At 41.9% G+C, this 22,937-nt stretch overlaps 1 protein-coding gene across 2 annotated transcripts; it reads right to left on the reverse strand.

The window, feature by feature from the left end:
* Positions 1 to 1,715: 1,715 nt before the first annotated feature.
* LOC109888622 (uncharacterized) lies at positions 1,716 to 17,052 on the reverse strand. Of its 2 annotated transcripts, XR_004210897.1 has the most exons (9): positions 16,921 to 17,052; positions 13,074 to 13,156; positions 12,512 to 12,841; positions 9,899 to 10,219; positions 8,719 to 8,841; positions 8,170 to 8,202; positions 5,335 to 5,583; positions 4,134 to 4,198; positions 1,716 to 3,834 (listed from the first exon to the last, which is right to left on the reverse strand). XR_004210897.1 is itself a non-coding variant. In XM_020479783.2 (8 exons), exons 2-8 carry the CDS (start codon positions 13,144 to 13,146, stop codon positions 3,829 to 3,831), a joined length of 951 nt encoding a protein of 316 aa, XP_020335372.1. In that variant the 5' UTR covers positions 13,147 to 13,156; positions 16,921 to 17,052; the 3' UTR covers positions 1,716 to 3,828. The 2 variants fall into 2 exon arrangements, 1 of the variants encoding a protein (XP_020335372.1); XM_020479783.2 differs by lacking the exon at positions 5,335 to 5,583.
* Positions 17,053 to 22,937: the final 5,885 nt, after the last annotated feature.

Raw genomic sequence — 22,937 nt, forward strand, 5'->3', positions numbered from 1 at the left:
TACCTGCTGCTGAGGTCAATTCATTGAGTGACAAGTGGGACAACAGAAAACACCTCAGAAGTGGCATCACCATAGCTGGCTGTGTACTGCTGTCTGTCTCTGTCTTATATCTGCTTATAACGACACAGGAAATAGGATACAGCTGATATCACAGTCCCACAGTCAACCACACCTGCATGTATTACTGAATAATATATACAATCTAATTCAGATTTTGTCATTTAATTGCATATGTTACATATTAAATTATTAGAATTTAAACGGTTTATTGTGTTAGACAAATAAAATATGTTAAGTGGAGAATTTAGATGGATTGCATTGTTATAAAAACACAAAATACCCACCTGTAAATCAACTATTGCATTCCAGTGGCGATTTTAGCATGTACATTTTATGTAGGCCCTAAGTTTGTGGGCACCGTTTGCCACCGTTCTAGTGCCATTTATGTATTGTGTTGTGGCTTTGCTGTCATGCAACTAAAACATTTTTTTTTGTGAGGAGTCTGTTTCTCAAACTAGATACTCTAATGTACTTCTCCTCTTGCTCAGTTGTGCACCGGGGCCTCCCACAGTTTGCTCTGTTCTGTGAAGGGAGTAGTACACAGCACTGTACGAGATCTTCAGTTTCTTGGCAATTTCTAGCATGGAATAGTCTATTCTTGTTCTGAGAAATAAAGGCTGTCGAGTTTCAGAAGAGTTATTTGTTTCGGGCCATTTAAACCCACAAATGCTGATGCTCCAGATACTCAACTAGTCTAAAGGCAGACAGTTTTATTGCTTCTTTAATCAGATGTAACGGTTTTCTTGTGTCGAAGGAGAGGCGGACCAAAACGCAGCGTGGTTATTGTGATACATCTTTAATGAAGATGATAAATGAACAATATACAAAACAAGAAATGTGAAAAACCAAAAACAGCCCTATCTGGTGTAACAAACACAAAGACAGGAACAATCACCCACAAAACCCAACACCAAACAGGCTACCTAAATATGGTTCCCAATCAGAGACCATGACTAACACCTGCCTCTGATTGAGAACCATATCAGGCCAAACACAGAAACAGACAAACTAGACACACAACATAGAATGCCCACTCAGATCACACTCTGACCAAACAAAACATAGAAATATACAAAGCAAACTATGGTCAGGGTGTGACATCAGAACAGTTTTCAGCTGTGCTAACATAATTGCAAAATGATTTTCTAATGATCAATTAGCCTTTTAAAATGATTAACTTGGATTAGCTAACACAACGTGCCATTGGAACACAGGAGTGATGGTTGCTGATAATGGGCCTCTGTACACCTATGTAGATATTCTAACAAAAAGCAGTTTCCAGCTACAATAGTCATTTACAACATTAACAATGTCTACACTGTATTTCTGATCAATTTTATGTTTTAATGGTCAATTTTTGGAGTGCTTTTCTTTCAAAAACAAGGACATTTCTAAGTGACCCCAAACTTTTGAACAGTAGTGTAGTTGAGTAAAAGTAGTAAAAAATATAACTGTATATTTTTGGGGGGCAAAATAAAACCACCGGCCTGTGGGCCGCCATTTGGGGAACCCTGATCTAATGGACAAGTTGTCTTCTGTTCAGTGTCACATCTCTGGATTCAATCAAACCAGGGTTGTATTTAAATGATAGATGATAGATTGACCAAAATGTGGGGGGACCACCTGAACTTGTCCAATAAGAAACATTTGTTTTCCGTTGCAAATTGTTTTGCTACGGTGTGCACTAATGAATGCAACGATGTACTGTCGCTGGGCAAAAAATAAATTGTCTTTAGGTACTGTAACTACTTATATAATGCATAATGATGGATAAAAAATAAAAATTAATAAGTAATGGTTTTACTGCTTTTGGTTCCTTAAAACATATTAAAACAGTTTAGACCTTAGAACATAAGAACATTTCAGATTAGCCTCCCCATCAATTATGATTTTCATAAAAATTAAAAAAAGATTGTAGTAATTAAAAACTACAATTAAAATCTTCAACCTATTTACAAAACCTGAACAGTGTCAAGGTGTGGGATTTGAAAAGGAATTTCAAAGTGTGAAATATACAAAAAAAACAGGGGGACAACAAAATCGTAAGTGGAGTAGGCCTCAAGCAGGCACATCAACAAATCGCTTGATATACACTTCATACAAAGAAAACATTTAGTTGAACTGCAAAATAACTGCAAAATAACTGCAAAATAACTGCAAAATAAAAAAACTTTACACATGAACATCTCAAACCACTATAGTCGAGCTAAACCAAAAGCCCAAGCTTCTTTGGAAGAGCCCTGACCAGTGCCAAGCAGGGTAGCATATAAATTGATGAATCATTCTAGCTGTATCTATAGTGCCAACTTCCAATCATGTACTGAAGTAAGAAGGAACTGATACAAGATTTGCCAGGAATTATGGGAGGTGGAGTCTTGTCGTGGACACCATTCACCTCAAGCTGCCACAATACAACAGATTAGTCAGTCTATACGTAATGCCATCAGCAACATGATAGCAGTAAAACATAATGGGAACTGAAACAGTCATTCTATAACTACAATATTAAGACAGTAGCAGCCTCTTTCATAACATAAAACAATTGTGGCATTTACAAAAGCATCATAATCAACCACCAGGTAAACATTTACATGTTCAACTTGAAACTGATAACTAATTCTCTCAGATTACTAATTGACTCTCGTTGTTCAGGTTTACAGTTGCGTTCCATTGCACTGCCTTCATGGAGGCGAGCCCTGGGCAAGATATAAATGTAGATCTGAATTGTACACCAGCAGATGGCGCCAGACAAGAAAGGAGAATGAGGAAGGCCAAAAACAAACAGCTGTGGGAGGAGTGACAGGCTGACTTCTGATAATGGTTATATATTACATTCAGTGCCAAAAATGATAAAACACAAAGTCAAGTCAAAGGTTGCATTCCAAATGGCACCCTATTCCCTCTGGTCAAAAGTAGTGCACTATATAGGGAATTGGGCGCAACATTCTCCCCAGAAATATTGTAGCAGAATCAAAGCCCAGGGAGAATACTGGCAGATGCAGGAGTATCTCTTGAAACCTGATGATCAACATGTTTACAGTTTCATTCCATTGCATTTCCTGGACGTGCGCTCTGAGCAAGATATAAATCTGCATTTTTACACTAGCAGATCGAACAAGACAAGGAAAAAGAGGAAGGCCTAAAACTAAATCTGTGGTAGGAGCAACCAACTGGCTTTTGGTTATAAGAGTGGTTGTTGTGCAGTCTTGTGAAACCCTCTTTCAGACGTGTAACCAGTTTTACTACATGTTTTCAGAAAAGTACAGTGTTCAAATTGAATGTTCGCACAACCTTGTTATAGAACGGCGTGTAACATTAGTGATTAGATGGTCTGGTGTTACAGTATAGTAATAACAACCAATATGGTAGAATCTACAGTAGAGGAAATGTGGAATGTTAAACCATGCATCTTGTAGTATAGTGTGTACAGTGATTAGATTACCTGGTATTACAGTATACCAATGTTCTACAGTGGTAGAATCTAGAGTGTAGTAACACCATGGCAACCCTGTATAGAAACATATCATTTGTAATCAACCACAGACTTTAAAGGCTGCCATCAGCAGTAGATTGTGAAGAAACAAATGCCTCGATAAGAATGACCCGAGTGCCAAAGTGACTGTCATTGGACACTTAACAGGAAACAGTCCATCAAAGGATAGTGACAAATCCCTTATTGATCGTCAAGGAAACAGTCCCTTCCAGAGACTGCCAGTTAACGAATCAGTTACTAAAGACTGGAATGCTGGTCATGTGTACTGTCACTATTTAGACCTGGAGAGACAGAGAGAGGGAGAGAGAAAGAGAGAGAACGAGAAAGAGCATATTGTTATACAATAATAGAAAGTAAAAACAGAAGAGACTTTTCACTAATGATTATAAGGAGCACGGCCAGCATGTAAACTACAATCATTAAAAAAAACATGTCCCCTATGAAGCTATGATGCAGCTATGATGCTGAATAGAAAGAGAGCTATTATAAATACAGTAGATGTAGATACAATATGTTTTAGATATATTCATTTTAGATGTACAATAGAGATATAGACATATTAGATGTAGATACAACATACAGTAAGGATAGCGTTTCCTTCTGCCTCATCATCGTGGTGCCTGTCAGTTGGGTGGCCACTGTGACCTATAACCGACAAGGACAAGTCAGAAGCTGATCTGTGACATATGGTGGACGAATGTCATGTAACGTTTCAATCTCCAGAGGAGCATTGCCTCCTTCAAATTTCAGTGAAAATAACAGTAGGGCAGAATTTTTTTTAAAGTTAGTCAAGCGACTTGCAAGTAGGGTTGGGCGATATGGCCTAAAAGTAATGGCTCCATTTCATCCCCCCCCCCCCCCCCAGAGGTTTGGACGATTCAAGATGTCGGGGGGCTAGGGTCAGTTTGTTACATCTGGAGTACTTCTCCTGTCCTATTCGGTGTCCTGTGTGAATCTAAGTGTGCGTTCTCTAATTCTCTCCTTCTCTCTCTCGGAGGACCTGAGCCCTAGGACCATGCCCCAGGATTACCTGACATGATGCCTCCTTGCTGTCCCCAGTCCACCTGGCCGTGCTGCTGCTCCAGTTTCAACTGTTCTGCCTTCTTATTATTCGAACATGCTGATCATTTATGAACATTTGAACATCTTGGCCATGTTCTGTTATAATCTCCACCCGGCACAGCCAGAAGAGGACTGGCCACCCCACATAGCCTGGTTCCTCTCTAGGTTTCTTCCTAGGTTTTGGCCTTTCTAGGGAGTTTTTCCTAGCCACCGTGCTTCTACACCTGCATTGCTTGCTGTTTGGGGTTTTAGGCTGGGTTTCTGTACAGCACTTTGAGATATCAGCTGATGTACGAAGGGCTATATTAATAAATTTGATGATATATATATATATATACACACACACACACACACCTCGATTTCTTGTTTTTCTATAATCAAATTAAAAAAGGACAAGACTTAATTCTAAACAGAATTTTCTTTATTAAAATAAAAAATATACAAGGCCTCAAGGCCTATTTGTGCAAAACAAATGAACACACATCCACACGTCTATCCTATCGTTTAGGAATGTTTGACCGCTCGCTGTTTGAATATGTCATTTATATAATGATTTTGATTGAAAATGCATTAATTTAGTTAATTTGCTGTTATAATTCAAACAGCCTGTGGTTATTTGCTATTGGATTGACAGAATGACAACTACTAACACATTAGCCTACAGTTGGCCTGAACATAACTTTTTTGAATGCACTTTAATTATCCAATGTCACACTTACCGATGGCGAGGTGAAGCCTGTGCCCAAAGCACTGCATGCGGGTCCAGTTGTTCAAGGGCAATGCTTTTATCATGTTGCTCCCGCTGTCAATTGTCATGCACACCTGTTGGTCTTCACTCATCTTCCACAATGCCAGTCTTTGAGATCCTGGGCTATTACTTCACCCGTATGATCATCGGGGATGTAAGACGTCTGTAGGCGTCTTACAATTTAGGTATGGCTCTGACGTTCTGCTCGACCATAGATCGGCTGTGGAGGAAAAATAAGAAACACTAGCCAGGTTCTCTGCGACTCTTTCGTGGGTAGCAGTGTATAATCGCGGCAGGGCTTCTTCCGTGAAATACTTGCGGCTTGGCAGCTGATTTGTGGTCACCTGTACCTTGCAGATTTTTAAATGCTGGCTTTTCTACTGTAAAGATTGGGACCATATCTTTCGCTATGTAATAGGTCACTGCATCCGTTATCTCCTTCCACCTCAAACTTTTGTCATAAGGGATTAAGTTTGAAAAGTAAGCGACTATGGTAGTTTGTCTTTTAGCTGACATTTTGGAAATTGGGCGACTGGAATCGGCATTGCATAGTCTCACGAATTCCTCCCATTCCACCGCGTGTTTCAGTTGCAGGTGATGGAAGGGGTTGGTTATACTGCTGCTTTTCGTAGCAATTGTCTTTCGACACATTTTTCACAAGACATTCGTTTGCTGAACAACAGACCTCTTCAACCCAAACCACTTCCATAGTATTGAAAAAACATTGCAGCCCTTTTCGGGGATGATTTCATCCTCACGAGAGGCTGAGTTGGTTTCCCCACTTTCCATTTTGGTGGAACTCTTACCGCCGCTACACTTTGTCAGCGTGGTTACAATTTGTGAAAGGCTGTCTACAGTTGTGATTGGTGGATAACCTCTGTGCACGCGTTGGCAAATGATTCGACATTGGCCTGACAGTGAGAAGCTGCATTTGTCAAACGTTACAACATCATAACAGAACCTTAATTCTTGCGATAGACAATTTCCATATCACGTTAAAACAAACTCGAATATATCGGAAAAAAACTTGATCGCCCAGCCCTACTTGCAAGACAGCAGGTCTTCCCTCACAGTGCAGACAGGTCCATATTTCACCCAGCATTACAAAATAAACTCTGACAAAAAAAACTGTCATTCAAAGATAATTCGTTAAATAACTTCACAGATCTTCATTGTTAAGGGTTTAAACACTGTTTACCATGCTTGTTCAATGAACCATAAACAATGAACATGCACCTGTAGAACGGTCGCTAAGACACTAACAGCTTACAGATGGTAGGCAATTAAGGTCACAGTTATGAAAACCTAGAAAGATGAAGAAAGAAAGATGCCCAGGGTCCCTGCTCATCTGCGTGAACGTGCCTTAGGCATGCTGCAAGGAGGTATGAGGACTGCAGATGTGGCCAGGGCAATAAATTGCAATGTCCGTACCGTGAGACGCTTAAGACAGCAGTACAGAGAGACAGGACAGACAGCTGATCGTTCTCGCAGTGGCAGACCACGTGTAAAAACACCTGCACAGGATCGGTACATCAAAACATCACACCTGCGAGACAGGTACAGGATGGCAACAACTGCCTGCGTTACACCAGGAACACACAATCCCTCCATCAGTGCTCAGACTGTCCGCAATAGGCTGAAAGAGGCTGGACTGAGGGCTTGTAGGCCTGTTGTAAGGCAGGTCCTCACCAGACATCACCGGCAACATCGTTGCCTACGGGCACAAACCCACCGTCCCTGGACCAGACAGGACTGGCAAAAAGTGCCCTTCACTGACGAGTCACAGTTTTGTCTCACCAGGAGTGATGGTCGGATTCGCGGTTATCGTTGAAGGAATGAGCGTTACACCGAGGCCTGTACTCTGGAGCGGGATCGATTTGGAGGTGGAGGGTCCATCATGTCACAGCATCTTCGGACTGAGCTCGTCATTGCAGGAAATCTCAGCGCTGTGCGTTACAGGGAAGACATCCTCCTCCCTCATGTGGTACCCTTCCTGCAGGCTCATCCTGACATGACCCTCCAGCATGACAATGCCACCAGCCATACTGCTCATTCTGTGTGTGATTTCCTGCAAGACAGGTATGTCAGTGTTCTGCCGTGGCCAGCAAAGAGCCCGGATCTCAATCCCATTGAGCACATCTGGGACCTGTTGGATCGGACATTGAGGGCTAGGGCCATTCCCCCCAGAAATGTCCGGGAACTTGCAGGTCCCTTGGTGGATGAGTGGGGTAACATCTCACAGCAAGAACTGGCAAATCTGGTGCAGTCCATGAGAAGGCCATGCACTGCAGTACTTCATGCAGCTAAACTACCGAAATTAGAACAGGGGTGAGTCATTTCTTAAGATTTCCCCATGTGACGGATGAAACACTTCCCTTTGACCTACATTCAATCAAATAAGTCATTCAATTCAAAGGGAGAGAACAGTGTTCCGGCTGAGTGGCTAGTTTCACAAACCAAAATCATGTGAATGCTAGCCTGGTCAAATATCTGTTTGTACTACTCTTGCCAACTCCAAATCTCATTGTCAAGACAAAGAGGTGTAGGCATGACAATGAGTGGTTGGCATGATGGCCCAAACAGACTGGCACTCTGGCTATGTGAATGCATTACGGAGTGTTGTTTTTGCCTTGGAAAATGTAATCATTTTAATTTGTTGAGTTATTATTATCAAGTTTTCCAAATGAAGATGCTGGTCATTATAAAGTATGTGTATTGCTTTTACAGGGAATTATGTGAACTGTAGAGGAAAGATGGGGAAAACATTTTTTATTTTTGAATAAATACTGAATATTGAAGGACTTACTCATTAATGGGAAGGTGGACTGCCTTCGAGCCCCTGTGAAAAATAAATGACATAAAACCTACTATTACAATTTAGCTTAAAACAAACTATACTGAACAAAAATATAAATGCAACATGTAAAGTCTTGGTCCTATGTTTAATGTCCTGAATTAAAAATCCCAGAAATGTTCCATATGCACAAAAAAACATATTTCTCTCAAATTTTGTTAGTGAGCATTTAATCCATCCACCTGAGATGTGTGGCTTGTCAAGAAGCTGATTAAACAGCATCGTTACACAGGTGCACCTTGTGCAGGGGACAATAAAAGGCCACTAAAATGTGCAATTTTGTCACACATCACAATGCCACAGATGTCTCAAGTTTTGAGTGAGTGTGCATTTGGCATGTTCACTGCAGGAACGTCCATCAGAGGTGTTGCCATATAATTTAATGTTCACTTCTCTACCATAACCCGCCTCCAATGTCGTTTTAGAGAATTTTGCAGGCCCATGTAAGCACCGTCTGAGAGCTGTCATCCGTCTGTACTGTATGACAATTAATGTACTTACGTTGGACAGAGCGCCTCTTAAATATCAGCAGCGCAGCAAGGAGTCCAATGACCAGAGATCCTATGAACCCAACTGGGGCAAGCCACTGGGTAGTGGAGTCAGAAGCAAAATCATATTTTGAACCTTCAAATGCAGGTGGAAAATAAACAATTAGCAAATTAAATAGGAAATTCACAGATATTTGAATTAAATACAGGTAGTGCTACTCTGTGACCAGACATAGATGCACAAAGTCCATGATTGAGAACAAATCAAATCTGATTATTTTTTACAAATCTAATCCAGCAGACCTGGATTCAGTCAACCAAAGTTCAATGTCATTTCAACTAAAAAGAAGTTTCAATATTATTCTAAAATATCAAATCCAGAGGAAAATGTCAATTATGATTGGTCAAAGTCAACATCAGGTCAACTTAATTTCCTGCAGAGTAATATTAGATTATTTTGATATCTTAAAATAAACAGACTAGAGCTCTTTTCTAATCTAAATATAATCTTAATTTACTCCCCATTGCTAAGACTAATTTCGCATCAGATGGATAATTTGTGTTTGGAAATTCCCAGCCAGGCAGGTCAGAAAAAACATTCAAAATGGCTTGCGAGAGGTGAGAAACAACTGCAGAGAAGGAATGTTCTGGTAAGAAGGTATTATGACTGCACTGAATCGTGATAAGATGGAGCATTAGAGACATTTTGGAGACGATGAGCTCTAATTTGCAACTAGTGCAGGTATTTTACAACTCCACTATTTCTTCTAGGCTCACCAGATGACACGCAATCTGGGTTAAGCAAACATTGAAGATCTTCTGGGATCATACTGAAACATGCAATGGAATGTTTCTTAGCCAAACCAAGACATTAATTTTCTTTTTTTCAATTTCAAGGAAGATGTTCAGTCAGATTTGGGAGCATGTTATGGCCTGATCTACTCCACCCCTCAGTGACATGTTCTCTCATTATGAGGCTGATTTATTGTGCTCACACATGATAAAGACGTTGTTAAAAAGGCCTATGCTAATAAAAGTAGGCTAGATTGAGGCTGAACTGTTTACAATGATCAGGGTTAGGATCAGCGAATAAGGCAGACTGGCATGTTTTGGATTTGGCCCAGCTTTCAAAAAGGATGACATCACAATCATTCATAGACACTGTGTATACCGACCACGATGGCAGAACATACCTGCTGAACATACAAACGGGATCTCAAATGATGCCTTCCCCTCCTGGACTCCATTGGTGTTGTGCACTGTGCATGAGTAGTTTGTGGAACCACTGTATGTAGCCTTCAGAACTGTCAGTTTACTGGAGAGGCTAAATAGTGTGTCGTCTGTCTTTTTGGCCACGAGTTCAGCACTGCCTGTGCAGTTCGTGCCAAACTCGTCAAACCACCAGATCAACCCTTTCTGGTGCCCGCCTGTAGAGTTGCAGAAAATGGTCACGTCTGTGTTCTGTTTTATGCAATTCTCAGGACTGGAACTCATGGTTGGTGATTTGTACATAGCTGGACGAGAGAGAGAAAGATACATTATATTACATACAGTTGAAGTTGAAAGTTCATACACCTTAGCCAAATACATTTAAAACTCAGTTTTTCACAATTCCTGACATTTAATACAAGTAAAAATTCCCTATCTTATGTCTGTTAGGATCACCACTTTATTATGTGAAATGTCAGAATAATAGTAGAGAGAATGATTCATTTCAGCTTTTATTTCTATCATCACATTCCCAGTGGGTCAGAAGTTTACATACACTCAATTAGTATTTGGTAGCATTGCCTTTAAATAGTTTAACTTGGGTCAAACATTTCAGGAAGCCTTCCACAAGCTTCCCACAATAAGTTGGGTGAATTCTGGCCTATTCCTCCTGACAGAGCTGGTGTAACTGAGTCAGGTTTGTCGGCCTCCTTGCTCACACACACTTTTTCAGTGCTGCCCACACATTTTCTATAGGATTGAGGTCAGGGCTTTGTGATGGCCACTCCAATACCTTGACTTTGTTGTCCTTAAGCCATTTTGCCACAACTTTGGAAGTATGCTTGGGGTCATTGTTCATTTGGAAGACCCATTGGCAACCAAGCTTTAACTTCCTGACTGATGTCTTGAGATATTGCTTCAATCTATCCACATAATTTTCCATCCTCATGAAGCCATCTATTTTGTGAAGTGCACCAGTCCCTCCTGCAGCAATGCACCCTCACAACATGATGCTGCCACCCCCGTGCTTCACGGTTGGGATGGTGTTCTTCGGCTTTCCTCCAAACATAACAATGGTCATTATGGCCAAACAGTTATATTTATGTTTCATCAGACCAGAGGACATTTCTCCAAAAAGATTGATCTTTGTCCCCATGTGCAGTTGCAAACCGTAGTCTGGCTTTTTTAATGGCGGTTTTGGAGCAGTGGCTTCTTCCTTGCTGAGCGGCCTTTCAGGTTATGTTGGATATAGATACTTTTGTACCTGTTTCCTCCAGCATCTTCACAAGGTCCTTTACTGTTGTTCTGGGATTGATTTTCACTTTTCGCACCAAAATACATTCATCTCTAGGAGACAGAACGAGTCTCCTTCCTGAGCGGTATGACGGCTGCATGGTCCCATTGTGTTTATACTTGAGTACGATTGTTTGTACAGATGATCGTGGTACCTTCAAGTGTTTGGAAATTGCTCCCAAGGATGAACCAGACTTGTGGAGGTCTGAGGTCTTGGCTGATTTCTTTAGATTTTCCTATGATGTCAAGCAAAGAGGCACTGAGTTTGAAGGTAGGCCTTGAAATGCATCCACAGGTACACCTCTAATTGACTCAAATGATGTCAATTTGAGCCTATCAGAAGCTTCTAATGCCATGACATCATTTCCTGGAATTTTCCAAGCTGTTTAAAGGCACAGTCAACTTAGTGTATGTAAACATCTGACCCACTGGAATTGTGATACAGGGAATTATAAGTGAAATAATCTGTCTGTAAACAATTGTTGGAAAAATGACTTGTGTCATGCACAAAGTAGATGTCCTAACCAACTTGCCAAAACTATAGTTTGTTAACAAGAAATGTGTGGAGTGGTTGAAAACTATTTTTAATGACTCCACCCTAAGTGTATGTAAACATCTGACTTCAACTGTACATGTGGGTGCAGTTCGCAACAACGTCAGCGGGTGAACCACATTAAGACAGACTTGGCACCTTTTCAACACCCATCAAAGGGTTATAACTTGGAATGAGATTACTGGAGGAGTGATTTTAATAAACTGGAATTACCTTTCTTTTATCACTCACATGTTCTAATTGAGTCTGTGTACATTATTTGTAAACACTGATTGCGTGACGTGGGTAGAATGGCATTATGGAGGCTAGTTGTGGACATTCCCACTGGTACTACTCTGTGCCATTTGAGCACTGTCAAGTAACTCTGGCTCCTGCTGTGCTGTCCAATCTCTCTGTCCAATCTCTCTCTCCCTCACAATAGATCTGAACTCCTCCTGAACACATTTCAGACTAAACATCCTTATCAACTTTTTATCATACCTGTATGGGCAGGTGTGTGTGTGTGTGTGTATGACAACAATGGAAGTTGAATAGAACTTCATTTCAACATGTGGGCATCATAACACCCTGATGAAGGCTATGAGCTGAGACACATTTAAAAAAAAATTATGTTGTATTGTATTGTATTCTTCTATTGCCCTTAAAGAGGGCGGAATATCTCACATGTTCCAGTTTTTCCCTTTCATGGACCTGTGTTGAAATGTGCTTTTATAATCACATTTGGTTGAACTGTAGACAGTATAGGACTCACCTGTGACACTGAGGCTGCCTGTAGCTGTAGCATCACCACTGTCTGTTCTCACCATGCATTCATACTCCCCCTTGTCGGCCATCTTGGTATTTGTCAACAACAAGGACACATTCATATTATCCTTGTTCCAGGATGGCTCAGCAAATTTAAACCCAAGGGTTGAGGCATTTGCATGTTTATGGTATTCCAACAAAGGTGCATCACCTCCCACCCTCTTCCAGGTCACCGTCAAGATGGTCACGTTCTGAACAGCTTTGACAATACACTCCAGCAATGACTGCTGACCATAAACCCCACGGTATTCTTCTTCACACTCCAGTTTGACAAATGCTGTAAGTAAAATATCATTTCAGAGAAAAAGACCACATAAATATAGAAGATAATTACTGTTATAGTAGTCAGGTTTATCATAATGTCACCAATCTTATTGAACTTTTAGTAAAAAATAATATACAGTTCTTCCAAACCACAATGTTAATAATCTGCTGAAAACAATAAATAAATTGTTGTATTTATGTATATAACATTTTATAATCATTATGGAATTTATGGCACAACTTACTCTCAGAAGATTTTCCAGCTCTGATACAGCCTAAATGGATCGCAAAAATCAGAATACTGGTAGCTGAAGTCATCTTTGGATTCCTGAGTAGGAAGAGAGAAATGTACAATGACAACACTTGTCACAGCAGTTTGAGATAAGTCTCTAGGCTGCGTGAGGTAGGTCTATAGACTGCCTATCACTCATTAGGCCCTAATCTATGGATTTAACATGACTGGTAATACAGATGCATATGTTGGTCACAGATACATTTAAAAATAAAAGGGCCTCACAGTATTTCTGTGCATTCAAATTGCCATTGTTAAAATGCAATTGTGTTCATTGTCTGTAGCTTATGCCTGCCCATACCATAACCCCACCGCCACTATTGGACGTACTGCCAAATTCCCTAAAAGGACGCTGGAGGTGGTTTGTGTGGACATCTATAAGTACCTAGGTGTCTGGCTAGACTGTAAACTCTCCTTCCAGACTCATATCAAACATCTCCAATCTAAAATCAAATCTAGAGTCGGCTTTCTATTCCGCAACAAAGCCTCCTTCACTCACGCCGCCAAACTTACCCTAGTAAAACTGACTATCCTACCGATCCTCGACTTCGGCAATGTCATCTACAAAATAGCTTCCAATACTCTACTCAGTAAACTGGATGCAGTTTATCACAGTGCCATCCGTTTTGTTATTAAAGCACCTTATACCACCCACCACTGCGACCTGTATGCTCTAGTCGGCTGGCCCTCGCTACATATTCGTCGCCAGACCCACTGGCTCCAGGTCATCTACAAGTCCATGCTAGGTAAAGCTCCGCCTTATCTCAGTTCACTGGTCACGATGGCAACACCCACCTGTAGCACGCGCTCCAGCAGGTGTATCTCACTGATCATCCCTAAAGCCAACACCTCATTTGGCCGCCTTTCCTTCCAGTTCTCTGCTGCCTGTGACTGGAACGAATTGCAAAAATCGTTGAAGTTGGAGACTTTCGTCTCCCTCACCAACTTCAAACATCTGCTATCTGAGCAGCTAACCGATCGCTGCAGCTGTACATAGTCCATCCGTAAATAGCCCACCCAATTTACCTACCTCATCCCCATACTGTTTATATTCATTTCCTTTTCTGCTCTTTTGCACACCAGTATCTCTACCTGCACATGACCATCTGATCATTTATCACTCCAGTGTTAATCTGCAAAATTGTAATTATCCGCCTACCTCCTCATGCCTTTTGCACACAATGTATATAGACTATTTTTTTCTTTCCACTGTGTTATTGACTTGTTTATTGTTTACTCCATGTGTAACTCTGTGTTGTTGTCTGTTCACACTGCTATGCTTTATCTTGGCCAGGTCGCAGTTGTAAATGAGAACTTGTTCTCAACTAGCCTACCTGGTTAAATAAAGGTGAAATAAAATAAAAATATGGTATAGAAATGAACAATAAATTCTCTGGCAACAGCTCTGGTGGACATTCCTGCAAGCAGCATGCCAATTACACGCTCCCTCAAAACTTGAGACATCTGTGGCATTGTGTGGTATGACAAAACTGCACATTTTAAAGTGGCCTTTTAGTGTACCCATCACAAGGTGCACCTGTGTAATGATCATGCTGTTTAACCAGCTTCTTGATATGCCACACCTCTCAGGTGGATGGATTATCTTGGCAAAAGAGAAATACTCATTAACAGGGATGTAAACAAATTTGTGCACAACATTTGAGAAAATATTGTGCGCATGGAACATTTCTGGGATCTTTATTTCAGCTCATGAGACATGGGACCAACACTTTACATGTTGCATTTATATTTTTGTTCAGTGTAAGTGCATAGTGAATGAGGGCCTAACATAGCTTAATAGTGGGCAGTTGCCTATCTATTTGTCACCTCCCACCTGGATTGTCAACATACCTGTTTTAACTATTTCTTTGGCAGGCAAACACAATAAAATGTGAACATTATGCAAATAGACAAAAGAGCATTTACATTTTAGTCATTTAGCAGACACACTTATCCAAAGCGACTTAAGTGTTCATCTTAAGATGCACTACATGTACAAAAGTATGTGGACACCCCTTCAAATGAGTGGATTCGGCTATTTCAGCCACACCCGTTGAAGACAGGTGTATAAAATTTAACACACACCCATGCAATCTCCATAGACAAACATTGGCAGTAGAATGACCTTACTGAAGAACCCAGTGACTTTCAACTTGGCACCGTCATAGAATGCCACCTTTCCAATAAGTCAGTTCATCAAATTTCTGCTCTGCTACAGCTGCACCGGTCAACTGTAAGTGCTGTTATTGTGAAGTGGAAACGTCTAGGAGCAACAACGGCTCAGCCGCAAAGTGGTAGGACACACAAAATTGTAAAGCTCCGCTGTCCTTGGTTGCAACACTCACTACCGAGTTCCAAACTGCATCTGGAAGCAATGTCAGCACAATAACTGTTTGTCAGGAACTTCATGAAATGGGTTTCCATGGCCAAGCAGCCGCACACAAGCCTAAGATCACCATGCACAATGCCAAGCTGTGGCTGGAGTGGTGTAAAGCTCGCCGGCATTGGACTCTGGAGCAGTGGAAACGCGCTCTCTGGAGTGATAAATCATGCTTCACAATCTGGCAGTCTGACGGACGAATCTGGGTTTGGCGAATGCCAGGAGAACGCTACCTGAATGAATGCATAGTGCCAACTATAACATTTGTTGGAGGAGGAATAATGTTCTGGGGTTGTTTTTCATGGTTCGGGATAGGCCCCTTGGTTCCAGTGAAGGGAAATCTTAATGCTACAGCACACAATGACATTCTAGACGATTCTGTGCTTCGAAACTTTGTGGCAACAGTTTGCGGAAGGTCTTTTCCTGTTTCAGCATGACAATGCCCCCATACACAAAGCGTGGTCATTACAGAATGGTTTGTTGAGATCGGTGTGGAAGAACTTTTTTTTTTTTTTTACCTTTATTTAACCAGGTAGGCAAGTTGAGAACAAGTTCTCATTTACAATTGCGACCTGGCACTTGACTGGCCTGCACAGAGCCCTGACGTCAACCCCATTGAACACCTTTGGGATGAATTGGAATGTCGACTGCAAGCCATGCCTCATCGCCCAACATCAGTGCCCGACCTCACTAATGCTCTTGTGGCTGAATGGAAGCAAGTCCCCACAACAATGTTCCAACGTTGCTGGAGAGCCTTCCCAGGAGAGTGGAGGCTGTTATAGCAGCAAAGGGGGGACAAACTCCATATTAATGCTCATGATTTTGGAATGAGATATTTGACGAGATATTTACCACATGCTTTGGTAATGTATTCTAGCTAGGTGGGTCAACCACATATCGCTATCCGCAAAGTTAGAGCTAGTAAGGGAGGGAGAAGCCAAGTGTGAAAGGCTTTTTTTTCACACTGAAGGAAACACATTCTGTTTTTAAGGAAACAATGTGTGGGAGATGACAGCACTGTTAAATTAATTCAAGTGGCCACTAAAGCTGTTGGAGTTATTCTCACCCACAATATACTTGTTGCTTCTGGAGGTCAATGTAGCTGAAGAATAGGGATAAACAGCTGCAATGGGAGAATAAGCCATTTTTTCCTCCCTTGTGAGGACTACTGAAAGGACCTTTTACAGAAAGATGCATGAAATAGGCCTACAGATGCAAAACTGCAGGCAATGATCAAGGGATAGGATGTAGTACCACGCTAACTTGGTTGTGGTTTGAGACAACAAAAAAATCCATATAGTATACTTGACATGTGGAGACACAAAATAAAAAAATTGCAGGACTCAGAACCCTCATTAAGAGTTAACATGATTTAACACAGAATCAACCTTGATTGGTGGGAAGAAACAGCTGGCCTTACCTGCTTCTGTGGTCAATTTGTTGAATGAGAAGTAGAACAAGAGCAAACTCCTCAGCAGTGACATCATATCACCACAGCTGGCTGTGTACTGCTGTCTGTCTCTGTCTGACATCGACTTATAAAGAACAGGAAATAGGATACATCTGACATCACAGTCCCTCACAGTCAACCACACCTTCATGTATTACTTCAGTCTAATTTAGAATTCTTAATCGAATCCAATGCTATATACATGTTATTATAATTGCAATGGTTTATTGTGTTAGTCAAAAAATATGGTAAGTGGAGAGTTTAGATGGATTGTATTGTTATAGAACCACAACAACATATCCAACTGTAAATGAACTTCACTGCATTCACATTACAACAGGCATGTTAGAAAAGCATATCAAAGTTACATCATGTTGTGTTCATGTTATTCACCTTCCAGATGTCGATTTTTCTCAATGTTAATCAAACTCAGCTCATATCTCTTCTCACGCTTTGCATCAGAATTTGAATGAGAGGAGAGAATTCCCTCTAGCGGACATGTTGCTTCTGTTCAGTGTCACATGTCTAACTTCTGTTCAATCAATCCAGGGTTGTATTCACAAGGGATCAAATGAAAGCCGATTGGGAATTGTTTTGCTACTGTGTACTAATGAACTGTCGCTGGGCAAAAAAATACAGTCTTCAGGTACTGTAACTACTTATATAATAAATAATGATGAAGATTATTTTCTTTCTTTGTGCAGTAATTACATACATTTTCCTCACAATGGGTTTACAGCTTTTGGTTCCTTAAAACTTATGAAAACAGTTTACATCTTAGAACATGAAAGAATGCAGATTAGCCTCCCCATCAATTATGATTTTCATTTGTTTAAAGATTGTAGTATTTAAAAACAACAATTGAAAATATTTACAAAACCTTCCGTGTAACATCTTTCTCACTGCCCTGTGTTTAATGAACAGTATCAAGGTGCGCCATTTGAACAGGAATTTCACAGTGCAAAATATACCCAGAAATATCACACAAAATAATATTCTGCATTTTACATGTTTTATCTGGACAAAGTAAAAAAGCTTTAATCTCAATGATATCATTAATAATAAACAAAGTCACATATAAAAGCATACAAAATAGGGTAAGGTACATATGGGGTAAGGTACATATGGGGTAAGGTGCATATGGGGTAAGGTACATATGGGGTAAGGTACATATGGGGTAAGGTACATATGGGGTAAGGTACATATGGGGTAAGGTGCATATGGGGTAAGGTACATATGGGGTAAGGTACATATGGGGTAAGGTACATATGGGGTAAGGTGCATATGGGGTAAGGTACATATGGGGTAAGGTACATATGGGGTAAGGTGCATATGGGGTAAGGTGCATATGGGGTAAGGTGCATATGGGGTAAGGTACATATGGGGTAAGGTACATATGGGGTAAGGTGCATATGGGGTAAGGTACATATGGGGTAAGGTACATATGGGGTAAGGTGCATATGGGGTAAGGTGCATATGGGGTAAGGTGCATATGGGGTAAGGTGCATATGGGGTAAGGTACATATGGGGTAAGGTACATATGGGGTAAGGTGCATATGGGGTAAGGTACATATGGGGTAAGGTACATATGGGGTAAGGTACATATGGGGTAAGGTACATATGGGGCAAGGTACATATGGGGTAAGGTACATATGGGGTAAGGTACATATGGGGTAAGGTACATATGGGGTAAGGTACATATGGGGTAAGGTACATATGGGGTAAGGTACATATGGGGTAAGGTACATATGGGGTAAGGTGCATATGGGGTAAGGTACATATGGGGTAAGGTACATATGGGGTAAGGTACATATGGGGTAAGGTGCATATGGGGTAAGGTGCATATGGGGTAAGGTGCATATGGGGTAAGGCGCATATGGGGTAAGGTGCATATGGGGTAAGGTACATATGGGGTAAGGTACATATGGGGTAAGGTACATATGGGGTGAGGTACATATGGGGTGAGGTACATATGGGGTGAGGTACATATGGGGTACGGTACATATGGGGTAAGGTACATATGGGGTGAGGTACATATGGGGTACGGTACATATGGGGCGAGGTACATATGGGGTGAGGTACATATGGGGTGAGGTACATACTAAAACCAAGGTGGCATAGCAGTTCAGACGTCTTTTGTCCTCGTCTTGTCGTGTCCTGTATATATATATATTTACAACTTTTTCACATACATTTTATTTTTATTTTCCATCAACTCATCTTCAAAACACTCTCCTGCAACCCGCCTCACCAATGTATATTTATAAAAAAGTATTATTTACCTCAGATCTGTAATCCTCCAAGAAGCTAGCCAGAAACTCCAAGAAGCTAGCCTGAAACTAGCCAGAAGCTAATCCAGAAGCTAGTTCAGAAGCTAGTTAGCTCCTTTACTGGCAAATCGTTAGTATTCAGCTAACCACGGTTTGTGGTCATCAGCTATCCTTTAGCTCGAAAATCTATCGCCAGTTCTGTACGGCGCAGCGCGGCTCGGAACGGAACATACCGGACCAATTTTTCTCTCCATGTCCCTGGATTTCGACTGCTCTCTGGACATTCATACCCGGATCTCACAGCTAGCTAGCTGCTATCCGTGTGACTATCGGCCTTCGTCGATTCCGGAGCAAACATCAATTATTCCGGAGCTAGCAAGCTCCGTCAATCACTCCTGAGTTCCATCAATCACACCTGGGCTGCAGTCACCTATCCGGACCCGTTTTACTGCTTTCGCGGAGCCCCACCGGGCCTTCACAACTGGACTGCCGACGTTATCTACCCGAAGGAGTTATTCGGCTGGCTCCTGAACGCCCATCTGCGGCCTGCTAACCGTTAGCTGTCTTACCGGCTGCTATCTGAATAGACAATCGGACAATTTTTTTTATATATATTTATTTTTATTTTTTATTATTATTATTATGTTTTCTTCTTGGGCCTCTATAACTATATCTATTGTTTTTATTTTTGTTGTTGTTGTGTGATTTGGATTAATCCCCTCTACCACACGGAACCCCACTAATCTACTGACGGAACGCAAGAGGTAGCTAACAACAGACCTCCATCCTATGCTAGCTTGCTACCGATGCCCTGGCTAGCTGTCTAAATCACCAACCAACCTCTCCACTCACCGGACCCTTTTGATCACTCGACTAAGCATGCCTCTCCTTAATGTCAATATGTCTTGTCCATTTCTGTTCTGGTTAGTGTTTATTGGCTTATTTCACTGTAGAGCCTCTAGTCCTGCTCACTATACCTTATCCAACCTATTAGTTCCACCACCCACACATGCAATGACATCTCCTGGTTTCAACGATGTTTCTAGAGACAATATCTCTCTCTTCATCACTCAATACCTAGGTTTACCTCCACTATATTCACATCCTACCATACATTTGTCTGTACATTATACCTTGATGCTATTTTATCGCCCCCAGAAACCTCCTTTTACTCTATGTTCCAGACGTTCTAGACGACCAATTCTCATAGCTTTTAGCCGTACCCTTATTCTACTCCTCCTATGTTCCTCTGGCGATGTAGAGGTGAATCCAGGCCCTGCAGTGCCTAGCTCCACTCCTATTCCCCAGGCGCTCTCTTTTGACGACTTCTGTAACCGTAATAGCCTTGGTTTCATGCATGTTAACATTAGAAGCCTCCTCCCTAAGTTTGTTCTATTCACTGCTTTAGCACACTCTGCCAACCCGGATGTTCTAGCTGTGTCTGAATCCTGGCTTAGGAAGACCACCAAAAACTCAGACATTTTAATTCCAAACTACAACATTTTCAGACAAGATAGAACTGCCAAAGGGGGCGGTGTTGCAATCTACTGCAAAGATAGCCTGCAGAGTTCTGTCCTACTATCCAGGTCTGTACCCAAACAATTTGAACCTCCTGTCTCAGCCTCCAGTATTTATGCTGCAGTAGTTTATGTGTCGGGGGGCTGGGGTCAGTTTGTTATATCTGGAGTACTTCTCCTGTCCTATTCGGTGTCCTGTGTGAATCTAAGTGTGCGTTCTCTAATTCTCTCCTTCTCTCTTTCTTTCTCTCTCTCGGAGGACCTGAGCCCTAGGACCATGCCCCAGGACTACCTGACATGATGACTCCTTGCTGTCCCCAGTCCACCTGGCCATGCTGCTGTTCCAGTTTCAACTGACCTGAGCCCTAGGACCATGCCCCAGGACTACCTGACATGATGACTCCTTGCTGTCCCCAGTCTACCTGGCCATGCTGCTGCTCCAGTTTCAACTTCCACCTGACTGTGCTGCTGCTCTAGTTTCAACTGTTCTGCCTTATTATTATTCGACCATGCTGGTCATTTATGAACATTGAACATCTTGACCATGTTCTGTTATAATCTCCACCCGGCACAGCCAGAAGAGGACTGGCCACCCCACATAGCCTGGTTCCTCTCTAGGTTTCTTCCTAGGTATTGGCCTTTCTAGGGAGTTTTTCCTAGCCACCGTGCTTCTCCACCTGCATTGCTTGCTGTTTGGGGTTTTAGGCTGGGTTTCTGTACAGCACTTTGAGATATCAGCTGATGTACGAAGGGCTATATAAATAAATTTGATTTGATTTGATTTGACTTCTACTTTTAAAAATCCACCTCTCTAAAAACAAGTCTCTCACTGTTGCCGCCTGCTATAGACCACCCTCTGCCCCCAGCTGTGCTCTGGACACCATATGTGAACTGATTGCCCCCCATCTATCTTCAGAGTTCGTGCTGCTAGGCGACCTAAACTGGAACATGCTTAACACCCCAGCCATCCTACAATCTAAACTTGATGCCCTCAATCTCACACAAATTATCAATGAACCTACCAGGTACCTCCCCAAAACCTTAAACACGGGCACCCTCATAGATATCATCCTAACCAACTTCCCCTCTAAATACACCTCTGCTGTCTTCAACCAAGATCTCAGCGATCACTGCCTCATTGCCTGCATCCGTAATGGGTCAGCGGTCAAACGACCGCCACTCATCACTGTAAAACGCTCCCTGAAACACTTCTGCGAGCAGGCCTTTCTAATCGACCTGGCCGGGGTATCCTGGAAGGATATTGATCTCATCCCGTCAGTAGAGGATGCCTGGATATTTTTTTAAAATGCCTTCCTAACCATCCTAAATAAACATGCCCCATTCAAGAAATTTAGAACCAGGAACAGATATAGCCCTTGGTTCTCCCCAGACCTGACTGCCCTTAACCAACACAAAAACATCCTATGGCGTTCTGCATTAGCATCGAACAGCCCCCGTGATATGCAGCTGTTCAGGGAAGCTAGAAATCATTATACACAGGCAGTTAGAAAAGCCAAGGCTAGCTTTTTCAAGCAGAAATTTGCTTCCTGCAACACTAACTCAAAAAAGTTCTGGGACACTGTAAAGTCCATGGAGAATAAGAACACCTCCTCCCAGCTGCCCACTGCACTGAAGATAGGAAACACTGTCACCACTGATAAATCCACCATAATTGAGAATTTCAATAAGCATTTTTCTACGGCTGGCCATGCTTTCCACCTGGCTACTCCTACCCCGGACAACAGCACTGCACCCCCAACAGCAACTCGCCCAAGCCTTCCCCATTTCTCCTTCTCCCAAATCCATTCAGCTGATGTTCTGAAAGAGCTGCAAAATCTGGACCCCTACAAATCAGCCGGGCTAGACAATCTGGACCCTTTCTTTCTAAAATTATCTGCCGAAATTGTTGCCACCCCTATTACTAGCCTGTTCAACCTCTCTTTCGTGTCGTCTGAGATTCCCAAAGATTGGAAAGCAGCTGCGGTCATCCCCCTCTTCAAAGGGGGGGACACTCTTGACCCAAACTGCTACAGACCTATATCTATCCTACCGTGCCTTTCTAAGGTCTTCGAAAGCCAAGTCAACAAACAGATTACCGACCATTTCGAATCTCACCATACCTTCTCTGCTATGCAATCTGGTTTCAGAGCTGGTCATGGGTGCACCTCAGCCACGCTCAAGGTCCTAAACGATATCTTAA

The sequence above is a fragment of the Oncorhynchus kisutch genome, linkage group LG1 (genome assembly GCF_002021735.2).
Source record: "Oncorhynchus kisutch isolate 150728-3 linkage group LG1, Okis_V2, whole genome shotgun sequence".
Lineage (NCBI taxonomy): Eukaryota > Metazoa > Chordata > Actinopteri > Salmoniformes > Salmonidae > Oncorhynchus > Oncorhynchus kisutch.